The sequence below is a fragment of the Amaranthus tricolor genome, chromosome 11, assembly GCF_026212465.1.
Source record: "Amaranthus tricolor cultivar Red isolate AtriRed21 chromosome 11, ASM2621246v1, whole genome shotgun sequence".
In the NCBI taxonomy this organism is placed as follows: domain Eukaryota; kingdom Viridiplantae; phylum Streptophyta; class Magnoliopsida; order Caryophyllales; family Amaranthaceae; genus Amaranthus; species Amaranthus tricolor.
In genome coordinates, this window is record NC_080057.1 from 13,843,587 (window position 1) to 13,864,853 (window position 21,267).

A 21,267-nucleotide genomic window follows, 5' to 3' on the forward strand; every position below is an offset into this window, starting at 1 on the left:
ATAATAAAACTCATAAAAAAATTATGATTTACATTTTTCAAATCATAAGTAAATATATTATAAAAATGGTTAATTACTCAATTTAATTAATTTTTAGAATAGCTAAAAATGACAGATTGATTAATTTTATTTGTCAAGTAATCCAACATTAACCAATAAAATTCTTCCATCTTGTGGAGCTTTATAAGAATGACACGTGAAATTTTTCTATCTTTTTTATTAAATTGTATGATTTTATTAGATTGTATGATATAATACAATATAATTTTTTAAATAGCTAAAAATAACAAATTGATTAATTTTATTAGGCACGTAAACCAACTTCTACCAATAAAATCCTTCTAACTTATCAAGCTCCATGAGAATAACGTGTATATTAGATTCTACGATATGATGGATTGTATAGCTGAGATGTCAAAACCTTAGCCTTAAAGAAAAGTGCAAATATGGAAAAATGAAAACAAATGACTACACAATTAGAAAAAACGGCATAAAAAAACTAATTTAACTTATGAAATCTTTAATAGTATTTAATCAAAATATTGATTTATAAAGACATGTAAAAGTAATATAGTTGTAAATTGTTATTTGTGATTATGTATAACATTTAATGTTAATTGTTTTGAATTTCACTTAAAAATTTGGAAGATTTTTTATTTAATGTTTAAAATATAACGAAAAATAATTTCAATCAACATTTCCATATGTCAAATCACTAAAAACAATCTATATACTTCTATATAAATATGAAAATTTCTCAATGTATACAAATGTACTTTTTGATTTACATGTGAAGATCCAAGACATGGTACATATTATCCAACTCTGATTATTGGTCTCCAAAGAGAAAACCCACCGGGCCACAAATCACAACCAAGTTAAAAAAAATTTGAAAACTTGAACAAAATAAGCTTATTATTAAAAAAATTCTCAAAATGTTCAATTTTCCAAAGCTTATTTGGGAATTTTTTTTTTAAAACAAAAAAAACTCATCTCTATTTTTTTTTTTAAATTACATGTATTGATTGTGACTGTAAGATGATATTGGCTATTATGATTCCTTAACCAAAATTCACAAAAGAATACTCAATATGTTTCAACAAATGTGCTATATTTCTTCAAGACATACCATCATTTGCACCCTGCAATCTTAGAGCATTGTTCCATTGAATGAATGGCTTTGTAATTTTAAAAACTCCCAATAGAGCGATATGGTCTGATGACCAGAAAGGGGTAGGAAGTGTAGCCACACTCATCAAGTTCGGGAGCTCCAAAATACCTTTAACTTCCAAGCTATCCTCTGTAAGAACAAATCTGGTTATCTACCAACACTTCTCTTTCAACATAATAAATATATTACTTATAATTGCAACCAGAATTAGTGCATTGAATTAACATTCACATAAAGTAAATTATTTATCAAAAAGTAAATTATTAGGATATATGTTAACGACAAATTCTCACGCTGATTTGTTTTGATTCATGAAGTTTACCGCATATTAATTAATTAGATTAAGAATTTTGCTATTGTTGTATCTGCCCAAAATGAAACATGCAGAGGCTCAAGAAAGAGAACTATAATTATTTAGTAGCAAATCATATTATGACTGCCGGCAAGCCTATGAGTCTAGAAGATAGCATCTATCACCAAGTCACTAACACACTAGATAGGCCTCCTACATACTTTGGGAGTAAAGTACAGAGCTTTACCTCTTCCATCAATCAAGAAAAGAGAACATGAAGAAAGATAACACAGAAAACTAAAACTTGGTAAACCACTCAAAAGACAAACTGAAGACTACCTGTGTAAAAGATATAATCCAGAGTACTTCCACGGGATTGATTCAAACTGGTAAAAAACGGTTCGTGTGTTTTAGGATCCATTGTGATCATTGTTTTTCCTTCGCTATCATTGACAGCCTTGAGGTATGCAGATGCATATGCACTTGCCTGTAGCAAAGTACTAATCGTATCAAATCATAATTAGATTAGACGTTAAAAATGTTGAAATCTTGAAAAAGAAATTCAACTTCTTAAAACTACTAGACGCAAGCTAAAGCATTACAATTCCACTACTATTTTACCCGGACTCTTATACCCATATCTGACTCTGATACAAGTTCCGGTGTCCAACTTGGCTATTTTATGAAAAATAACTCAACATTTGAACCAAAATTAAAGTGTCCCAAGTGTAGACCCATGTCCAAGTGTTCTGACTTGGTGAAATAAAATGAAGAGTCCAAAAAAAAGTGCACAAGTACAAAAAAGACTATCCATTCAGAACTAGAGTGTTGTGTGAGATTCATAAAAACATTGTAAGGGATACAAATTTGTAGTTACCAATCTCATTGAATGTTGGAGTTTGAGACGCTCAAATATATGTAATGGATCAGTTGTGTCTGTTGAATTAGGATTCACCATACTTTTTGTAAGTAGAACATAAGGATCACTGCATAAATAAATCTTATTTGAGAAACAAATCATGAGAAACAAAAAAGAATGACTGAACAAAATTCATCACATGCATGATATTCAAATTGACTATATTTGCAATCAGTGGAAAGCATAAAAAAATAAATTTGCAAATGATAATGCCTCAACAATGTGCAAGCCTTAATCTCAACAATATGGGGTTGACTACATGAACCCAAAAAAATCAACATGAGATGGTTTGGTAATCGGTACTAAATAGTGGGAATAATAATGAAAAGTTAGTGTAATTTTGGTAAGAATATCTCGATAAATTTAATGGTCATACTTATTCTCTTTCAACAATCTCATTTACTTCACAAAATTTATTCCAATGCATTACTATTCAAACATGTGGTATTAGAAGGTAATGGAAAATTGTGAACAAAATTTCACTATCAAGGAAATGACATGATAATATCATGAAAATTTACACTACAAATCATTCCCATTACCACCGATTAGTACCCGTTAACCAACGGGCCATCAATGTTCAATTCCAAGAATCACTCATTGTCATGCGTTCTTGCCAATCTAAATTTTTTATGTTAGTTCTTTCTCGTTTAAGCTCCTCAAAGTTCCTACCCTCCACTTTTAAAAGTCATTAGCTTACCTATATTTGCTAAATACTCGGCAGTCGCAGACTCACAGGGCAACTGTAAAGAATCAAGTAATATATGTATTGGAATTAGAATTAAGGAGAGAAGTTGTTAGGTTTATGATTATATTTCTGTATAAGTATGAAAATAAAAGAAGATAGTATACCCCACTTCGAGAGGAGGCTTCTCCCAGGTGAGCAAGCTCAATAACAACTTTTTTAATGCCCAATACAATGCATGCATCAGGTACTTAAACAAAACAAGAAATAACAACCTGCTGACATCACTAACAATTTAATGACATCATAATACAGCCAAAATATTAATTAATTAATTCTTCAATTCTTAGCTGCTCTCTTTCTTGTATATGTGAATAGGACCGGCGGTTTATTGGGCTGGCCCAGTTGAGTACTTGCATTACCTCCCACCCAAAAAGCCACCTTGTCCTTAAGGTGAAAGTCAGGAAAGCGAAGATCAAGTGAAGCATAGTCCTCCCAAGTTGCCTCAAAATCTGGGAGACCCTTCCATTTGACAAGCACTTCCGCTGTCATAGCGCCTCCAATAGAAGCATTACGAACCCCCAAAATCTCCTCGGGTTCAGCCACCATAATCATATCCTTAGTAAGCTGGGCAGGAATAGTAGGGCACACTGGCGCAGATCCAATGGCCTTCTTGAGTTGGGAGATGTGGAAGACAGGATGTATCTTGGCTTCTGGAGGTAAGGATAACTTATAGGCAACCTTCCCGATTCTCTCCAATACTTCAAAGGGTCCGAAGTAACGAGCAGCAAGCTTTTCATGTAGCTTAGTAACTACAGATTTTTGACGAAAGGGTTGCAATTTCAAAACACCAAGTCCCCTACTGCAAACTCCATATCTCTCCTCTTAACATCAGCCTGGTGTTTCATGATTTGCTGAGCCCGAAGTAACTGAGCCTTCAAATCATCGAGTATGGCATCCCGTTCTTACAACTGCTCCTCGAGGGATGAATTTGTAGTGCTACCCTGCTCAAAACGGATCAAGGTAGGGGGGTCTCGTCCATATAAGGCCTTAAAAGGCGTACACAATATAGAGTTGTGATGGGAAGTATTATGCCAGTACTCTGCCCAATCCAGCCACTTACTCCAGCTTTTAGGTTTCTCTCCAATGAAACACCTGAGATAAGTTTCAACCACCTTGTTCACCACTTCACTTTGTCCATCCGTTTGTGGGTGATAAGTTGTGCTCCTTTTTAAGTAAGTGCACTCCCGCCAGAAATGACTCATAAAAATTTTATCGCGATATGAGACGATAGTAGAAGGAAAGCCATGTAATCTAACCACCCCATGAATGAAAGCTACTGCCACTCCTTGGGCCGTAAAAGGATGCTTTAGAGGAATGAAATGGGCATATTTAGTCAAGCGATCCACCACCACCAATATCGTGTCGTACCCCTGAGATTTTGGCAACTTCTCAATGAAGTCCATAGTCAAATCTTCCCAAACCCGAGATAGGATTTGTAATGGCTGCAGTAGCCCCGCGGGACTAAGGGTTGAGTGTTTGTTTCATTGGCAGACAATACAAGAGGATACGTATTTGGATACACAACGCCGCATCCCCGGCCAATACCATTCCCGAGCCAAACGCTGATAAGTTTAAAATCTCCTGAGTGACCACCCATGGCTGAATCATGGTACTACGTCAACAATTTGGTGACCAAGTTCGAATCGCCTGGAATGACCATCCTGCCTTTGTATTTAAGAATCCCATGTTCAATGCTATAGCCTTTAGGCACTGGTTGTCCTTGTTGAATGGCTTGAACCAATTGCTGAATAAATGGATCAGTGTGTACTTGCTGTTGGAAGTCCTCCCATTTGATTCCTCCAGCTGAAATTAGAGTGCTACACTCCATATCGGGATGTTCCTTATGAGACAACGCATCAGCCATCTTATTATGAGCCCCTGGTTTGTACTGAATTTCGAATTCATAACCCAATAATTTACTCATCCACCTCTGATACTCTGATCCCACTTCCTTCTGAGCCATGAGGAACCTGAGACTTTGTTGATCCGTACGTATAATGAATTTCCTACCCAGAAGTCCATTTCATCACCGAAAGGACAATTGCCATCAACTCCTTTTCGTACACGGATTTTTGCTGAGCTCGCTGCCCCAACACCTTGCTGAAGAAGGCTAAGGGATGTTTTGATTGCATAAGCACCGCACCAACCCCAAACCCGGATGCATCCGCTTCAATAATGAACAATTGATTGAAATCTGGCATAGCCAGAGCAGAAACCTGAGTCATAGCTTGCTTCAGGGTTGTAAAGGCTTGGTTGGCCTCTTCACTCCATCCAAATTGGTCTTTCTTGAGTTGTGCAGTTAGAGGAGCTGCTATGGTGGCATAACCTTTCACAAACTTGCCCAGTTAAACCCAAAAATCCACGGAGTTCCCGAATGTTTTTAGGAATAAGCCAAGAAGTAATTGCTGAAATTTTCGACTGATCGACCGCCACCCCGGATTGTGAAATAACATGCCCCAGATACGCCACCTCCTCCTTCCCAATATCACATTTCTTCCAATTGGCGAAGAGTTGATGATTAGAGAGTAACTCTTAACACTTGTTGTAAATGTATTAGGTGTGCCTACCATGACGTGCTGTAAATCAATATGTCATCGAAAAAGACCAACACGGACTTCCTTAAGTAAGGTCGGAACACCTCATTCATAACTGCTTGGAAAGTGGCCGGAGCGTTGGTTAAACCGAAGGGCATAATCAAGAATTCATAGTGACCCTCATGTGTACGAAAGGCTGTTTTGTGGATATCCTCGCGTCTCATTCGTATCTGATGATACTCGAATTTTAGGTTAAGTTTACTGAACACCTTGGCACCACTCAACTCATCCAATAACTCATCTATGACCGGAATCGAAAACTTATTTGGAACCGTAGCCTTGTTACGCGCCCGATAATCGACGCAGAAACGCCACGACCCATCCTTTTTCTTCACCAACAGGACAGGACTGGAAAATGGGCTCTGTGAAGGTTGAATTATTCCTGCTGTCAACATATCTGCAATTAAAGACTCTATTTCATCCTTCTGTCCCTGGGGGTATTTGTAAGGTCGTAGGCTAATAGGGTCAGTGCCCTCCTTGAGTACTATGGCGTGATCATTGATTCTCTTGGGAGGTAAGCCCGAAGGCATGTCGAATACATGCTTAAACCCCTGCAGAACTGAATGTAGCCTTGAAGGAATTTGCCTCATATCCAGTTCACCAGCTACTTGTTCATCACTTGACATTTGATTAAACTCTACCACATACCCTCCACCTTCCTTCTGCAAGGTTCGTATCATCGCTTTTAATGAAATTTTAGTCCTCCCAAGTGAAGGGTCTCCCTTAAGTGTCACATGCTCCCTCCCCAGCTGAAATTTTAAGGTTTGGGTTTTCCAATTAGTCATTATGGTACCCAATTTTTCAAGCCACTGTACCCCTAAAATGATGTCAGAATTTCCCAAAGGAAGAGGGAGGAAATCCTCAATGACAGTCATACCTGGGAGTTGCAGATTCACTTCTTTGCACAACCCTGTACCACGCATGGACTCCTCTGTCCCCAATGAGACACCGAAGGATTTTGTCGGGGTAAGTGGGATGCCCAACATTTCAACCACCTCCCTCGATATGAAGTTGTGAGTTGCCCCTGGATCAATCATAACCACTACTTCCTTACCCAGTATATAGCCCAGTAGCTTAAGAGTGCGTGGGCTTGTAAAACCCATCACCGAATTGAAGGATATTTCAGGCTGAAGCTCTTCCACCATTTTTGCCTGCGTCATCTCTCCTATTTGCTCCACCACATTCAAGTCCACCTTCTCTCCATAGTCATCATCCTGTGAGATCAATACGCTAAGCTCTCTTCGACGACACTTATGGCCGATAAATTATTTCTCGTCGCACCTAAAGCATAAGCCCTTCTCTCTCTTCTGTTGGACCTCCCGTTCTGTGAGTCCTTATTTCTCTAGGTTTTTGGTTCATGTTTGTGGTAGTGAAGGTTTTGCTTTGGGGTGTGGTTTGATTCTGGGCAATAGTGGGGAAACTCGTTGAGTATGAAGATGAGGGAAAGGTGTTTAGGGTCTTTGGGTTGTATTTTGTAAAAGGAGCAGTTTGGGTTTGGGCTGGATACTTACGGGTAGGCCCAATTCTCAGTTTCTCTTCAACTTTAGCCGTCAAGTCCATTGCCTGGTCCAAAGTAATTGGGCCTAGCAATCTTACCTCGACCCGTACTTCCTCCTTAAGGCCATTTATAAATTGTCCCATAGCAATCTCTTCAAGTACACCTTCAAGGGGAGCCAAGAGTTCAATAAACCTTTTGCGATAATCACCCACATCTCCTATATGGCGGTTGTTCAGCCATTGCTCCTGAAGTGTGCCGGTGGAGGTAGATCGGAACTTCCTCAGAATTAGTCCCTTCATCTCGCCCCAAGTGGTCATAGGATGACGCTTGTGTTCCCACTGATACCAAAAGAGCGCGTCTCCCTCCAGTGCCACCACCGCGGCCTCCAGCTTGTCCTCCTCTGAGAGCCGATAAAACTTAAAGAAACGTTAGGCACGGAGGATCCATCCATCTGAGTTCTCACCATTAAAGGTGGGCATATCCAGCTTCTTAAATCTCCAGTTAGCGCCGTTGCCATGATTCACACCCAGAGCCCCGTCTTCTTGAATATGAGATTGATTTGGCGAACCACGAGGTTGTACCCTAGCATCTGATTCCCCGGACTCACCTTCGAGGCGTGAGCGAAGAGCTCCCAACGAGTCACGTACCTCTCGCTGAAAACGCTCCTGGTCCTCGCGGTTGTGCGCCACCTTCCCATCCAACTGCAGCGAAATAACAGCCAGTTCTCGCCGGAGATGTTCAAATAACTGTTGCTGCTGCTCGACGCGTGAATTAGCAAGAGCATTTGCGATCTCATCAGCCACGATCGAACGCAACTCCATCATTCCCTGTTCCAATTGTTCGACTCTCTGCGACACCGTTGATGGAGCCATCGCCACTGTTCACCAATCGAACGATGCTCTGATACCAGGTTTGTAAAGAATCAAGTAATATATATATATTGGAATTAGAATTAAGGAGGAAGTTGTTAGGTTTTTGATCATATTTCTATATAAGTATGAAAATAAAAGAAGATAGTATGCCCCACTTCGAGAGGAGGCTTCTCCCAGGTGAGCAAGCTCAATAACAACTTTTTTGATGTCCAATACAATGCATGCATCAGGTATTTAAACAAAACAAGAAATAACAACCTGCTGACATCACTAACAATTTAATGGCATCATAATACAGCCAAAATATTAATTAATTAATTCTTCAATTCTTAGCTGCTCTCTTTCTTGTATATGTGAATAGGATCGGCCGTTTATTGGGCTGCCCAGTTGAGTACTTGCACCAACAATTCTCTATTGATCAAAATAAATCAGCTTGTGCCTTGTATCGTTTAAGTTGCACCTCTTTTATAAAGATGTATTTTATAGTTGGTGAATAAGACAAATAACAAGTAGCATAAAGAAATGAGTGGATAAAATTAAAAGAAAGAATAAATATATAGATGAGATTAAACGAGAATTGTGGTGACCATTACCCAAAAAGTGTGCAAAGTGGAACAACTTTAAGCAAAAACTGAGGAACTATGATGGTGCAGTTTCTTCAATTTGTCATGAGTGAACAACCGGTCCAACCAGTCCTCAAGACTTATCAAAGGAGAACTAAAAAGAGTGAGACAACTGTCATGTAAATGTTAGTCTTTAGTTATTTTTGATGAAGTGTCTTAATGAGTCTTGTGTTGACTCTTATATAAGACCAACATTGTACATATTCTCATTTGTCAAATAAAGAAGTAAAAGGAAGGATAGGATTAGGATCCTAGTAGTAGCTCGAATACTGCCTATATTGTGTGTGGAGTTTGTCTCTTCTTTTCTTAATTTTATTGTTTGATTACTCATCTCAGTAGTTGTAGAAATTGACAAAAGCAATCTTTAACAAAGGTATCAGAGCATAATTATGTTCGGTGGGAAGAATTTTTTTTCAAGAATTCATGGATTCACTGGAACAAAGTTTAGCAAAACTGAAGGAGGCTATGGCAAGCCAGATGAAGACAAAAGTAGGGGCGGTGGAGGAACAATTTACCCGTAATCAAGAGAAAACCAACCAGATTTTGGCTGTTTTGTTAGAGGGTCAGGCGAAATTGTTCCAGAGAGAGGAGAAGAAAAAGTCGGTTCGTCGAAGGCGGTCGTCTTAGGACGAAACTGACGGGGAATGGCAGACTTACCGGAATCGAAGGGCGAATGAAAGAGAGGCCACGATTGAGGAGGAGGCTGGTGGTGGGGAACAGTCCAATTGGCGGCGGCGAAAGTTGGAAATACCCCCTTTTTGTGGGGAAGATCCGGATTCTTGGATACGAAAGGCAGAGAAGTATTTTTCCTTTTACCAGTTGAATGAGAGAGAGAAGTTAGAAGCGGCAACGGTAAGTTTCAAGGGGCAGGCAAAGATGTGGTTTGATTGGGAGGAGCAAAATGGCACGGTGCGAAGTTGGTATAACTTAAAGAAGTTGATTCTTGGTCAGTTTCGGCCTTGGGATGAGGAGAAATGTGTGAGTTTTGGTTGGCCGCCGAGCAAACGGGGACGGTGGCCGACTACCGCCGGGAGTTTGTTACTAGATCGACACATTTGGTAAGGAAGGAGGAAAGTTTGATGGTAGTTGCTTTCTTGAGGGGGTTGAAAGAAGAAATAAAAACTGAATTGAAGATGTTGGGGCCAATTAACTTAGGGCAAGCAATGTCATAGGCCGAGAAAATTGAGGCAAAGGTGGCGGCCCAGTCTTGGTTGGGAAGAAGGATTGAACCACCCCAAAAACCTTACCCTCACAATACCCGAAATTACCAAACAAACCCCCAAACCTACCCAGTACAGCCTCATAACCCATCCAAAAATTACCCAACCCGAAATTACCCAAATACCCACCCACACTAATCTAGTATATAATCCAAAAACCCCATACCCACAGCAATATCGTAACAGAGAAGTTAGTGGATACATGGCTGGCCGCAATAACCCAATTTCCGGGGACCGGTTTCGACGACTTACCGACAAGGAGTTTAGGGAGAAACAGCGAAAGGGTTGTGTTTCCAATACGATGCCAAGTGGTCCGTAAATCATGTATGTAGCAAGAAGGAACTTAGCGTGCTTATAGGGAGTGTAGAGGATGATGTCAAGGCCGACAATGAAAATGTAGTGAAGGAAGCGGAGGTTGAGGAGGAGAATGACTCCATTATTTCGTTAAATTCATTCATCGGCATTACAAATCCCAAAACAATGAAAATGTTGGGGCGAATTGGGACGGAAGACTTGATAGTGATGATTGATCCAGAAGCAAGCAACAATTTCATTTCCAATGAAGCAGTACAGAAATTGGGCACTACTTGTGAAGAGTGTGAAAGGCATGGGGTATTCTTGGGAAATGGGGATGAAATATTGGGACAGGGAGTTTGTAGGAGGGTGACTTTACAATTGCAATGATTGTTGATAGTGCAAGATTTCTTATCTTGAATTCAGATGTAATTCTTGGGGTGCAATGGTTAGAGACTTTGGGCACGGTGACTACAAATTGGTAGACGCAGACCATGCAATTTTTGAGGGAAGGAAGATCGGTGATGTTGGTGGGAGATCCTTCATTGAAACGTTCGAGAATTAGTTTGAAGGCAATGCTAAAAGAATTACGGATGGAAGGAGGGGGAATTTTTGTCGAGCATAATGGAATTGACAATTGTTTGAAAGAGGTTCCTATTCCGACTGAATTAAAGGGCTTGTTTGATGAATATTCCGATGTGTTTCAACCCTTAACAACCCTACCGCCCACACGAAAACAAGACCATGCCATAAACTTGAAGGAGGGAACCGATTTGATCAATGTACGTCCCTATAGATATCCCCACAATCAAAAGAATGAGATTGAACGTCTAGTGAAGGATATGTTGAAAGCCGGCTTGATACAACCTTCCAATAAGTCCTTTTTCGAGCCCCGTTATCTTGGTTAAGAAGAAGGATGTTTCTTGGCGTTTTTGAGTCGATTATAGAGCATTAAATAAAGCTACGGTTGATGTAGAATCACCTACATCTAATTCTCATGAGCTAGATAAGATCAATACAATGATACATCAAACGGAAGACGCTCAAATTCAAAGTCCAAATGTCAAGCCCTTTAATTTCGTAGTCATAAACTAAGTCTTGATTAATTTGAGTCTTTTATTTCATTTCAAATATTTGAGTCCTTTAGAAATGATTAAGCCAAGTTTAGGATCAAGCTTAATCATGTCTCATGTTTAGTTAGTTGAGTTGTAATTTTCTTTTAAGTCAAGTATTTATTTGTGGCTCAAATGGGTTCGAAATTTACAAAGTGTGTGAAGCAAAAATCGAATCAAAGCATTCAGCCATAAAATCAACAAAATGGCTGAAAATCATCAAGGATATATGAAGATTATTGAAGGATATTTGCAAATCAAGTCAAATCAAGTCAAGGACTTTATTTCCAAATATCCTCTAGAAAAATATAGCTGTTAGAAACTTGCTTTTATCCACTAGATTTAAAAATATAGCTGTTGGGAGCTTGCTATTGTGTAATATTCAGATTTTTCTTGCAAGTTGTAATCTTTGGTAGCTGAATTCTTTAGTATAAATAGGCTACTTGCTCTCTTGTAATTCACTCACTTCCATTACATCTTTAATACAAACAACCTTTGAGCATTTCTTGTTCTTTTTTTGCAATTTAATTTTAACTTGGGAGTAGTTGAAAGTAAGTTGAAGTTCCTTTGCTTTTCATTCTTTTGGCTAAAGATTGAATGTGTTCTTAGGAGCCCATAACTTTAATTTCGTGGTGAATTCTGTATCGAAATTAAACCTTTGGTTCAGCCATTTTTAAGTTGTTCAATTAACATATCTTTCTTAATTTTCCTTGTTTCAAACCACAAAAATCACAAAACAGTTCCATTGCAATAGCAACTAATCAGCCTTATTTATTAAATTCGAAACTTCAAAATACAAACGTGTGTTTATAGTTTGGTTCTTGTTGAATACATAGCCAACCTATATCAACGGTACCGGACAAGTATCCCATTCCGATGATAGATAGAGTTGTTAGATCTTAAATCGGGTTATCATCAAATCCGAATGCGGAAACAAGATATACAAAAGACCGCTTTTAGAACTCGCAAGGGGCATTATGAGTTCCTAGTCATGCCCTTCGGCTTAACAAATGCTCCGTCAACGTTCCAATCTTTAATGAATGAAATTTTTTGACCCTATTTACGAAAATTTGTCCTAGTATTTTTCGATGATATATTGGTGTATAGTAGAGAGGAAGAAGCGCATAAGCACCATGTCGAACAAGTGCTCCGGTGTTTGCAGGAAAATGCTGTGGTGGTGAATGGAGGAAAATGTGAATTTGGTGTTAGACGGGTGGCTTATTTGGGTTACATCATATCCAAGAAAGGGGTAGCGGTGGATGATGAGAAGGTGGAAGCTATGTTAGCATGGCCGACGCCTAAAGACTTGAAGGAGTTGCATTGGTTTCTTGGACTTACGAGATATTATTGGCGTTTCGTGAAAGGGTCTGCTAATATGGCAAAAGCTCTCAGTAGATTACTGCAAAAAGACGCATGTTCTTAGGACGAGGAGGCTGAAAAAGCGTTCATTGGGTTGAAGCTAGCAATGACTCAAGTTCCGGTTTTGGCTATGCCAAATTTCCAAGAGTTGTTCGTGGTTGAAACGGATGCGTGCCATCATGGGCTAGGGGTTGTCCTCTTGCAAGAAAAGCATCCTATTGCTTTCTTTAGCAAGACTTTGGGTTTACGAGCTAGTGGGAAGTCGATATATGAAAAAGAACTTATGGCCATTGTGTTCGTGGTCTTAAAATGGAAACACTATTTGATGGGAAGGCGATTCTAGGTGCGTACCGATCAACGAAGTTTGAAACATTTGTTGGAGCAACGGGAAATCAATGGGGACTATCAAAAGTGGATGATGAAGTTAATGGCCTTTGATTTTGTGATAGAATACAATCCAGGAAAAAATAATAAGGTGGTTGATGCCTTATCCCGTATTCCGCATCCGATGCTTGAGTTGGGGACGTTGCTAAGTTCCAATGATATCGAATGGCAATTGCTACAAGACAAAGTTAAGAAGAATGCCATGTTGGTTTCTATACGAAAGGGACTGTTGAAGGGAGATCCGAATCCTATGGGTTTCACTTTAAAAAATGATATCTTGTTTTTCAGGGGCCCGTTATGTGTTGGCTAAATCCTCACCTTTCATTCCGGTGCTTTTACGAGAATATCATGACTCGCCATTGGAAGGCCACTTAGGGGAATTAAAGACATATTTACGATTAGTAAGTGAGTGGTATCGGGAGGGTATGCGGCGGCAAGTGATGCAATATGTGCGTGAATGTCAAGTGTGTCAACAACCCAAAGTCTCCTATCAGAAACCGGCGCGATTGTTACAAAATTTACCTATACCCACGCAAGTTTGGGAGCACGTGAGGGAGCACGTGACGATGGACTTCATTGAAGGGTAGCCTAGGTCGGAGGGGGTAGATACTATCTTAGTTGTGGTGGATCGACTCACAAAATATGGGCATTTCTAGACACTACGACATCCATTTACAGCATTGAAAGTAGCTGAATTGTTTGTTAAGGAAGTGGTTCGGCTACACGGGTTTCCAACTTCTATTGTCTCGGATCGGGACAAGGTTTTTATGAGTATCTTTTGGTGTGAGCTTTTTAGACTCCAAAAAACTCGTTCGTTACGAAACACGACGTTTCATCCCCAAACTGATGGTCAATCGGAAATTGTCAACAAAGGTGTGGAGAGATACCTTCGCTGTTTTGTAAATGGACAGCCAAAGAAGTGGACGCGTTGGATTCATTGGGCTGAATTTAGTTACAACACCTCTCCTCATTTGTCAATTAATATGTCTCCATTTCATGCTTTGTACGGTCGCGTTCCCCCGCATGTCATGAGGGTAGGACCGCAGCAAACCCCTGTGGAATCCTTGGACCAACTGTTACAAGAGCGGGACATTATGTTAGACAAATTAAAGTTTAATATGATGAAGACACAATTGAGGTTGAAGCAACAAGCTGATAAGAAGCGCAGGGAGGTCGAATTTCAGGTTGGGGACTTTGTGTACCTAAAATTGCAACCCAATAAGCAACGCTCTTTAGCTCAACGCTCCAATCAGAAGCTGAGTATGCGTTATTATGGGCCCTACAAGATCCTACGAGTGGGAACAGTTGCGTATAAACTTGAGTTGCCTCGGGATTGTCGTATCCATCCGGTGTTCCATGTCTCCCAATTAAAAGTGGCCACAGGAGCTACTGCATCCTCGTCCACAGTACCACCAGTAACCGAGGACTTAGAGATGACAGCCTAGCCTTTGGATGTCATTGAAGTGCATCTGTCACCTTCAGGAGCAAAGGAGATTTTGGTTGTTTGGGAGGGGCTGGATCCTACTGATGCTACATGGGAAGATTGCTCCAAGTTCTTTGCCACCTATCCTCTCTCTCACCTTGAGGACAAGTTGAATGTTTTGGCAGGGGGTGAATGAACAACCGGTCCTCAAGACTTATCAAAGGAGAAATAAAGAGTGGGACAACTGTCATGTACATGTTAGTCTTTAGATATTTTTGATGAGGTGTCTTAGTGAGTCTTGTATTGACTCTTATATAAGACCAACATTGTACATATTCTCATTTGTCAAATAAAAAAATAAAAGGATTGGATTAGGAGCCTAGCAGTAGCTCGAATACTGCCTATATTGTGTGTGGAGTTCGTCTCTTCTTCTCTTATTTCTTGTTTGATTACTCATCTCAGTAGTTGTAGAAATTGACAGAAGCAATCTGTCACACAATTACTTCTGCAAGTTGACTCATTACTTAAAGTCTTCAATATAGCATAGAAGGGAAACATTTCAGACATGAGAACAAGAAATTGAATCATTTTGCTTCTTATTTATGTAAAGCTTAATTATCAACCAAAATATCTTCTTTTTTAATACAACGGAAAACATCCATCACCCCTTCCCCTCTTTTCCTTCCTCTTTACCTAGCCTAGCGGGAAGAAACATAAGTGGAATTTGGGCATGTAATGTGAGAGCAAGAAATTTAATAACAATCCATTACATCAGTACAGCCGATTAATAACTCACTGACAGAAAGTCGTCACAGACTTGTAGTACCATACAAAACATTTCTCAAATACCACAAGCACATAGCTCTAGTAATGAAGAAATTTAGATAGTTGTTAACACAAATAAATTAATAGGCAGCTCTACAAGAGATTTGAAACCAAGATCTAGCAATGGCTGCCTAAGAAGGGCGCTCAAATTACAAGAGCAGATAGCATATCAATTATTGGTACCTAGCAGTGAACGTAATATACCAACAAAAATGCCCAGCATTCACCATGGAATTAATACTAGAAAAATTCAGAAATGTATCCTTAGTAGAGAAAAGGTGCCTCACCTTCCAGGAAGAGAGTTTAAATCCCCACAGATAAAGAGAGGCATTCTTGGGTCAATAATCTTTTCAATCTCATTAATAAGATCAGAAACCTTTACATACAAAAAGACCCTCAAGTCAAGCTTTGGGTATGCCAACATATGCATATAGAGACCATAAAGCATATATGTACCTGGAGTAATTTTACATCTGGGAAACCCCTGCCAGCGTATATGTGTGTATTGACCTGCAAATTAAGAAATAAACCTGTCAAAATTACAAGAAAATAAACATTAACATTAGTTTAGATCACATGGAATTGACACAACATCAACTAAACTGCAGACAAAGATGAAGTCTGAAATATGCAGATAGCAGTAAATCTTAATCAAACACAACTTTTAAACCACACTGACACTACTGACCACGCAAAGCCTAGAAAAAGGTGAAGCATTCTCAGCAGCATTGTCCACCATCTCCAATATGACAACAAGAGCTACATTGTCCTGCAAAACATTCATTAGCAACAATGATCATCAAGACAATTCGAAGGAGATTAATCAAAAAGCCTGAGGACTCATGTCTCTCCTCTCCTTTTTTTTGTCATCTTTTAAGAAAAACACACAAATACTTTTATTTCTCTTCCATTGATTGAGGAAACTCAAGCGACACTATAAAAACATATATTATATTACACAATTTTTTTAAAAAAATATATATAACAAAAGAAAAAAATTAATATAGACCTTAATCACACGAACTCCAGCTTGATTTCTCATGATTGGATCCAGTTTTCCCATCAGTGACAATGCAGTTTTGCTGTACTCAAGCTACAATCAACAAGTAAATAAAATATCATAAATGAACACAAAAATGTATCAAGATTCAAATAAAGACCCCTAATATCCCTTGAAGAAAAGTTTTCTGTCACCTCATATGATATGATGTGCCTAAATAAGTGATTGCGGAAAAATATGGCGCATCCATCAGTTGTGTAGCCATTACCTGTGTATACCTGAGTGAATTACAAATGTAAGAAAAATGAGAACGCATGTCCCACTCAACAATGAACACCAACTGGTTAAAAGATGATCGTTGACCAGTAAATTTATTACGTTCATCGAGGTCTAAATGAATAATACAGAGTATATAATAGCCATAGGAGTAATCTTGTTAAATTCTTAATGTTGCCAACGTAGAAAATCAAAATCCATATAAGAAAAAGCTAGTTCTAAGCATACCTATTCAATAACAAATTTTGATAAATACCTCTCTAATCCTTTTCTTGTAGACAGCAGAGTAGCCATATTTTTCCAGCTCTGGCTTGAAAAAATTCTTAAAGTGATCACTTTGAACCTGAAGTAGAAAAGGCATATACTATAAAAGTACACAAGCCAAAAATGACGAAATTGATGAAAAAGGTTCCCACCATGTCCAAGTGTAAACATCACCTAAATAAATTTTTCATTTCAAGTGAATTCCGCTGAAGCCTTCACTTCCTATACGACAATTTTATGGGTATGGCTAACAGATAGATCAAGCACACAAAAGTAGCAAGTCAAATGTTCAAAAAATGTAGAGCTATTACCTCTTGAAGGCATAAAATATCTGCATCATACAGCATTATTTCATCAAGCAGATTTTTCCGGCGGTATTCCCATGTCAAGGCCCATTGCGGACAGGAAGGATATTTGTTTGCATAAGCATATATATCTGACAGAATGTTATAAGTTAGAATGTTAATATTTTCAGCTATAGCAACCTTTGTTGTAGCCTCCAACTTTTCTTGCTCTGCTGAATCTGGAAGCCAAACTATAGAACGAGGTGATAACTTTAGCCTTTGAATGATAGGGTCTGTCACAAAAATCTCTTTTCCACACGAAGACAATTCTGGTTGATAAAGGCTTGAAGATTGCAGCTGGAAACTAAAGCCAACACCATCAGAAAATGGTATCAAACCATTTAAAGAGCCCAACCTGTTAACCCACTCCCCTCCGGGTGGTAAAACCACTATTAGCTTTTCATCAAACCATGAAACCATATCCGCAGGTGGCCAAGATTTATATCCCTTGATCTTTCCCAACTTTTTAGTATCCTCATTAAAAATATTGTTGTCATTTCTGTATTGATGATACATAATGTGCTTCATCCATGCATCTTGGTAGCACTTATTTGAGCAATGATAACTATACTGGATAGGCATCCCATTGTTTACACAATCTATACATTGTACAGTTGCTACAACATTGCTGTGCATCGAACAATTGCGCAAATCTGCATGTTGGATGCCAGTTCCTTGCTCCGGAATCCTGATTTTATAATTTCATAAGTTTGGTCATACAATCATATTGCTTTGTTTATTTTTTTTTTTTTTTTTTTTTGTTGAGGGGGATTCAAGAGAAGAATGAACATAGCAATGTGGGACTCAATGAAGAAAGGGAATTCTCAAAATCAACCCAACTAAATATGAGACAAAGTGTTTAACTATCAAGTTTTTTTTTTAGGTAATATCACATACTTACCTATTCCAAAAAAAAGGAAGATACAACTATTTAGCAAAGAATATATTTGTTATTTCAAAATATTATTCATCAAAGACTTACATTTCCTCTACATAAGTAATTTCTTTCCAATGCCATTATATATAGTCTTACTATGCAAACTTGAACTCACAATCCATACATCACTTTCCTTTCGTACAAGAATAATACAACATATCTTGATTTTCATTCCTCCAATATTCTAATACGGACACTCATACACCAAGATATATATTTTCTAGAAGTTTCAAAAAATAAATCCTTCAGTAATCCATTTAAGCACTTCTCATTGGACATACATCTAGAGTATGCTTCAGGTAATAGTTTTAACACTATCTTATGTTTCAATATATTCCATAAAACCAAGACATTTCTATGAAAATTGCAATCCTTGTGAGAGATCTTGCATTAAAAGCGCAAGTTCTCGATTTGCATCATAATAGTTTCCCAATTGTAATTATGAGTTCTTGGGTAAAATAAACCCCAATTTAGGTTTTCTACAACAATTCATGAATTACCTTACTTTTTTTACAGTGCTACTCTTGCCATGTTCAAACACAACAATATTTCCACACCTCTCCTATAGGCGTATGGATATTGCAAAGTAAGACATATGAAAAGACATTAATCTTTATTATATTATTTAAAACTTCAGGAAATGCATATGAAGGCACCTAGACCTTTATCGTGTTATTTACTTAAGTAAGACAAATAAGTGACATGAACTTTATGTATATAAGATGCATTTTAATGATACATGTTTCATAAGATTTTTCTTTTCTCTACGAAATCATATTACACCCTAAAAATAATAAGTAGTTTCTTATTTTGCACTAGTACACGTGGTGATACGGTCCGTAATTGTGGACCAATAATAGAGGAGCGGCGATTGACGTTCTTTTATCTCCAATCAGTGAAATACATACTAGATTATACAACGTGAGATTCACGCATCAAGGGTATGATATTCTTTTATATTAGATAATCCATAAATGTAAACTATTTTGGATTAGATGTTAAGAAATGTTTCTTGGAATTCCGCTTAGCACATCAAAAATCCTACATTAGAGTCCACCATGCCAGTGCTTCAGTGGGCGTCAAGGATGTATTTCCTTTGATCTTAAAAAATGTCCTTCTCATTTGGGCTATTCAATCCCCATGAAACATGGCACTCCTCTTAGATCCTTCTTGATGATCCATCCCTTTATCGCGACAACAATAACTCTTAACAATTGTAAACTTTTATATTGCGGAAAAAGTATTCTTCTAATCATTTCCCTTTAGTAGCTCCCCTCTTACCACTAGCCTCACTTCCTCCTTATAAGTTTCTAGTTCAAAGTTAAAGCACATTATTCATGGTGGAAATATAACCATGGTTGTAATGTTGCATGTTAGCGTGTTTTGCATGCTCATATGACAAGCTAGTTGATCATAATATTTTTTTTGGCAAGTACTAGTTGAGAATAATAATTTGACGCTTACTTATAAATAAAAGAGTTAATCTGACTTTCCTCTATGCTCTTGTTGCATGAAACATAAAGGCTTACACAAAGATTTAAACCTTACATCCTACTTTAATACTGCTTAGTAGCTAAAATTCCCCTAAACTTCTAATAGAAGGTTAGTACACAAAATCGGATATCAGTTTACATTCTTACACACAACAATTTACTAGGATGTACCCTTGACTTTGATATCTTCTTTCATTAGCATTTATCAGTACTGGTGGCAGAACAAACAATGTTTGTGTACAACTTCACATAATATCTAATTGACGTAGCTACAATTAGCAGATATCTTTCAATTATCCTTATGAATCATCATATTAAAAAATTAATCATTGATTTCTAACATTTTTATAGAATAAATAGGTTTATCATAAAAATCAGTTTTAATCACCAAAATTGGTTTTATATAATAAAAATAAGATCCAATAATACCTAAATTCTCCTAGTACATCAAAACTCGAGTGAACAGAAGGAACTCTAAGAAACACTCCACTTTTTCCTGTATTCCTTTTAAACATACAACAATTATTCTACTAAGCAGCAATCCTAAGCAGTCAATGTAAACATCATAAAAGAATAAAACAAAACTACAAATGACCACAAAATTAAGCAAATTTCAATCCTGATCATCAACAAATTAGCAAAATCAAGAACCACAACAAACACAAAAAATACTAAAGAATAAATAGTGAAGTGAATTACTCACCGATGGAAAAAAATAACATTTTTGGGATCATCGGAGCCGGAAAAAATCGGTATAGACTCACAACGGAGTTCTACTCCCCTCTCGTGATCCATTGCGATAATCGGATTGAAAATTTTTTGAAGAATGTAGTCGTAACATTAATATAGAAGGAAAAAGCAAGTAATTTTGAGGAATTGGAAAAGCTATTGGAAGGAAAATCTTACTGGGAAGAAACATGAGGATGAGGGTTTTAAATTATGGGAGAGTTTCTCAGGAATGTTAAGACTTGAAGAGGTTTGGTGGAAAGCAAATTGCAATTGTTTAATGTTGGCGCCTGGCGGGGAATCGAAGGGAAATATAGATATTAGTATTTTAATGAAATTTTAGATTGTAAATTATATTTTATAATTTTTCTAAAATTTAAAATATAATTACAGTAGTCTAATAATATAAATGACTGATTTTAACGATTAATTAGTTGAATTTTATGTCATTTTAGTTTTCAATAACAATTGATGAAAAAAGGTCTATTATATACTTTAAGTAATATCCTAAATTGTAGTATAATTTTATACACAGTGTAATTTTGCAGTATAATTTTTCAAATTGTGTAATTCCAATTACACTGGAATAAATGTAACTTATTCCGTACTATAATTTTCTACGCGGTGTAATTCAATAATTTTATCAGACAATATATAATGTTATACACAGTACATTATATATTTCTCATTATAATTTTTTAAACGGTGCATTTATATACAACTGTGTAATTGGAATAATTGTAATTTATTGTATCCATTAATATATGAGTTTTTCCGAAAATATAAATTTGTAAATATGATAAGTGTAAAAGATGCAAATCAGTCAAATTCTATTAATATTAACCAGTGAAAAAAAGACAAATGTGTGCTCACAATCAAACTTCCTTTTTGCT

At 37.5% G+C, this 21,267-nt stretch overlaps 1 protein-coding gene across 1 annotated transcript; it reads right to left on the minus strand.

Annotated features, from left to right (window-relative positions):
• Positions 1-714: 714 nt before the first annotated feature.
• Positions 715-20,657, minus strand: LOC130826743 (carbon catabolite repressor protein 4 homolog 1-like). Its single transcript, XM_057692309.1, has 11 exons — positions 20,352-20,657; positions 17,186-17,906; positions 16,867-16,953; positions 16,529-16,612; positions 16,344-16,427; positions 16,023-16,103; positions 15,791-15,844; positions 15,622-15,710; positions 2,341-2,449; positions 1,803-1,950; positions 715-1,300 (listed from the first exon to the last, which is right to left on the minus strand). Exons 1-11 carry the CDS (start codon positions 20,441-20,443, stop codon positions 1,119-1,121), a joined length of 1,731 nt encoding a protein of 576 aa, XP_057548292.1. The 5' UTR covers positions 20,444-20,657; the 3' UTR covers positions 715-1,118.
• Positions 20,658-21,267: the final 610 nt, after the last annotated feature.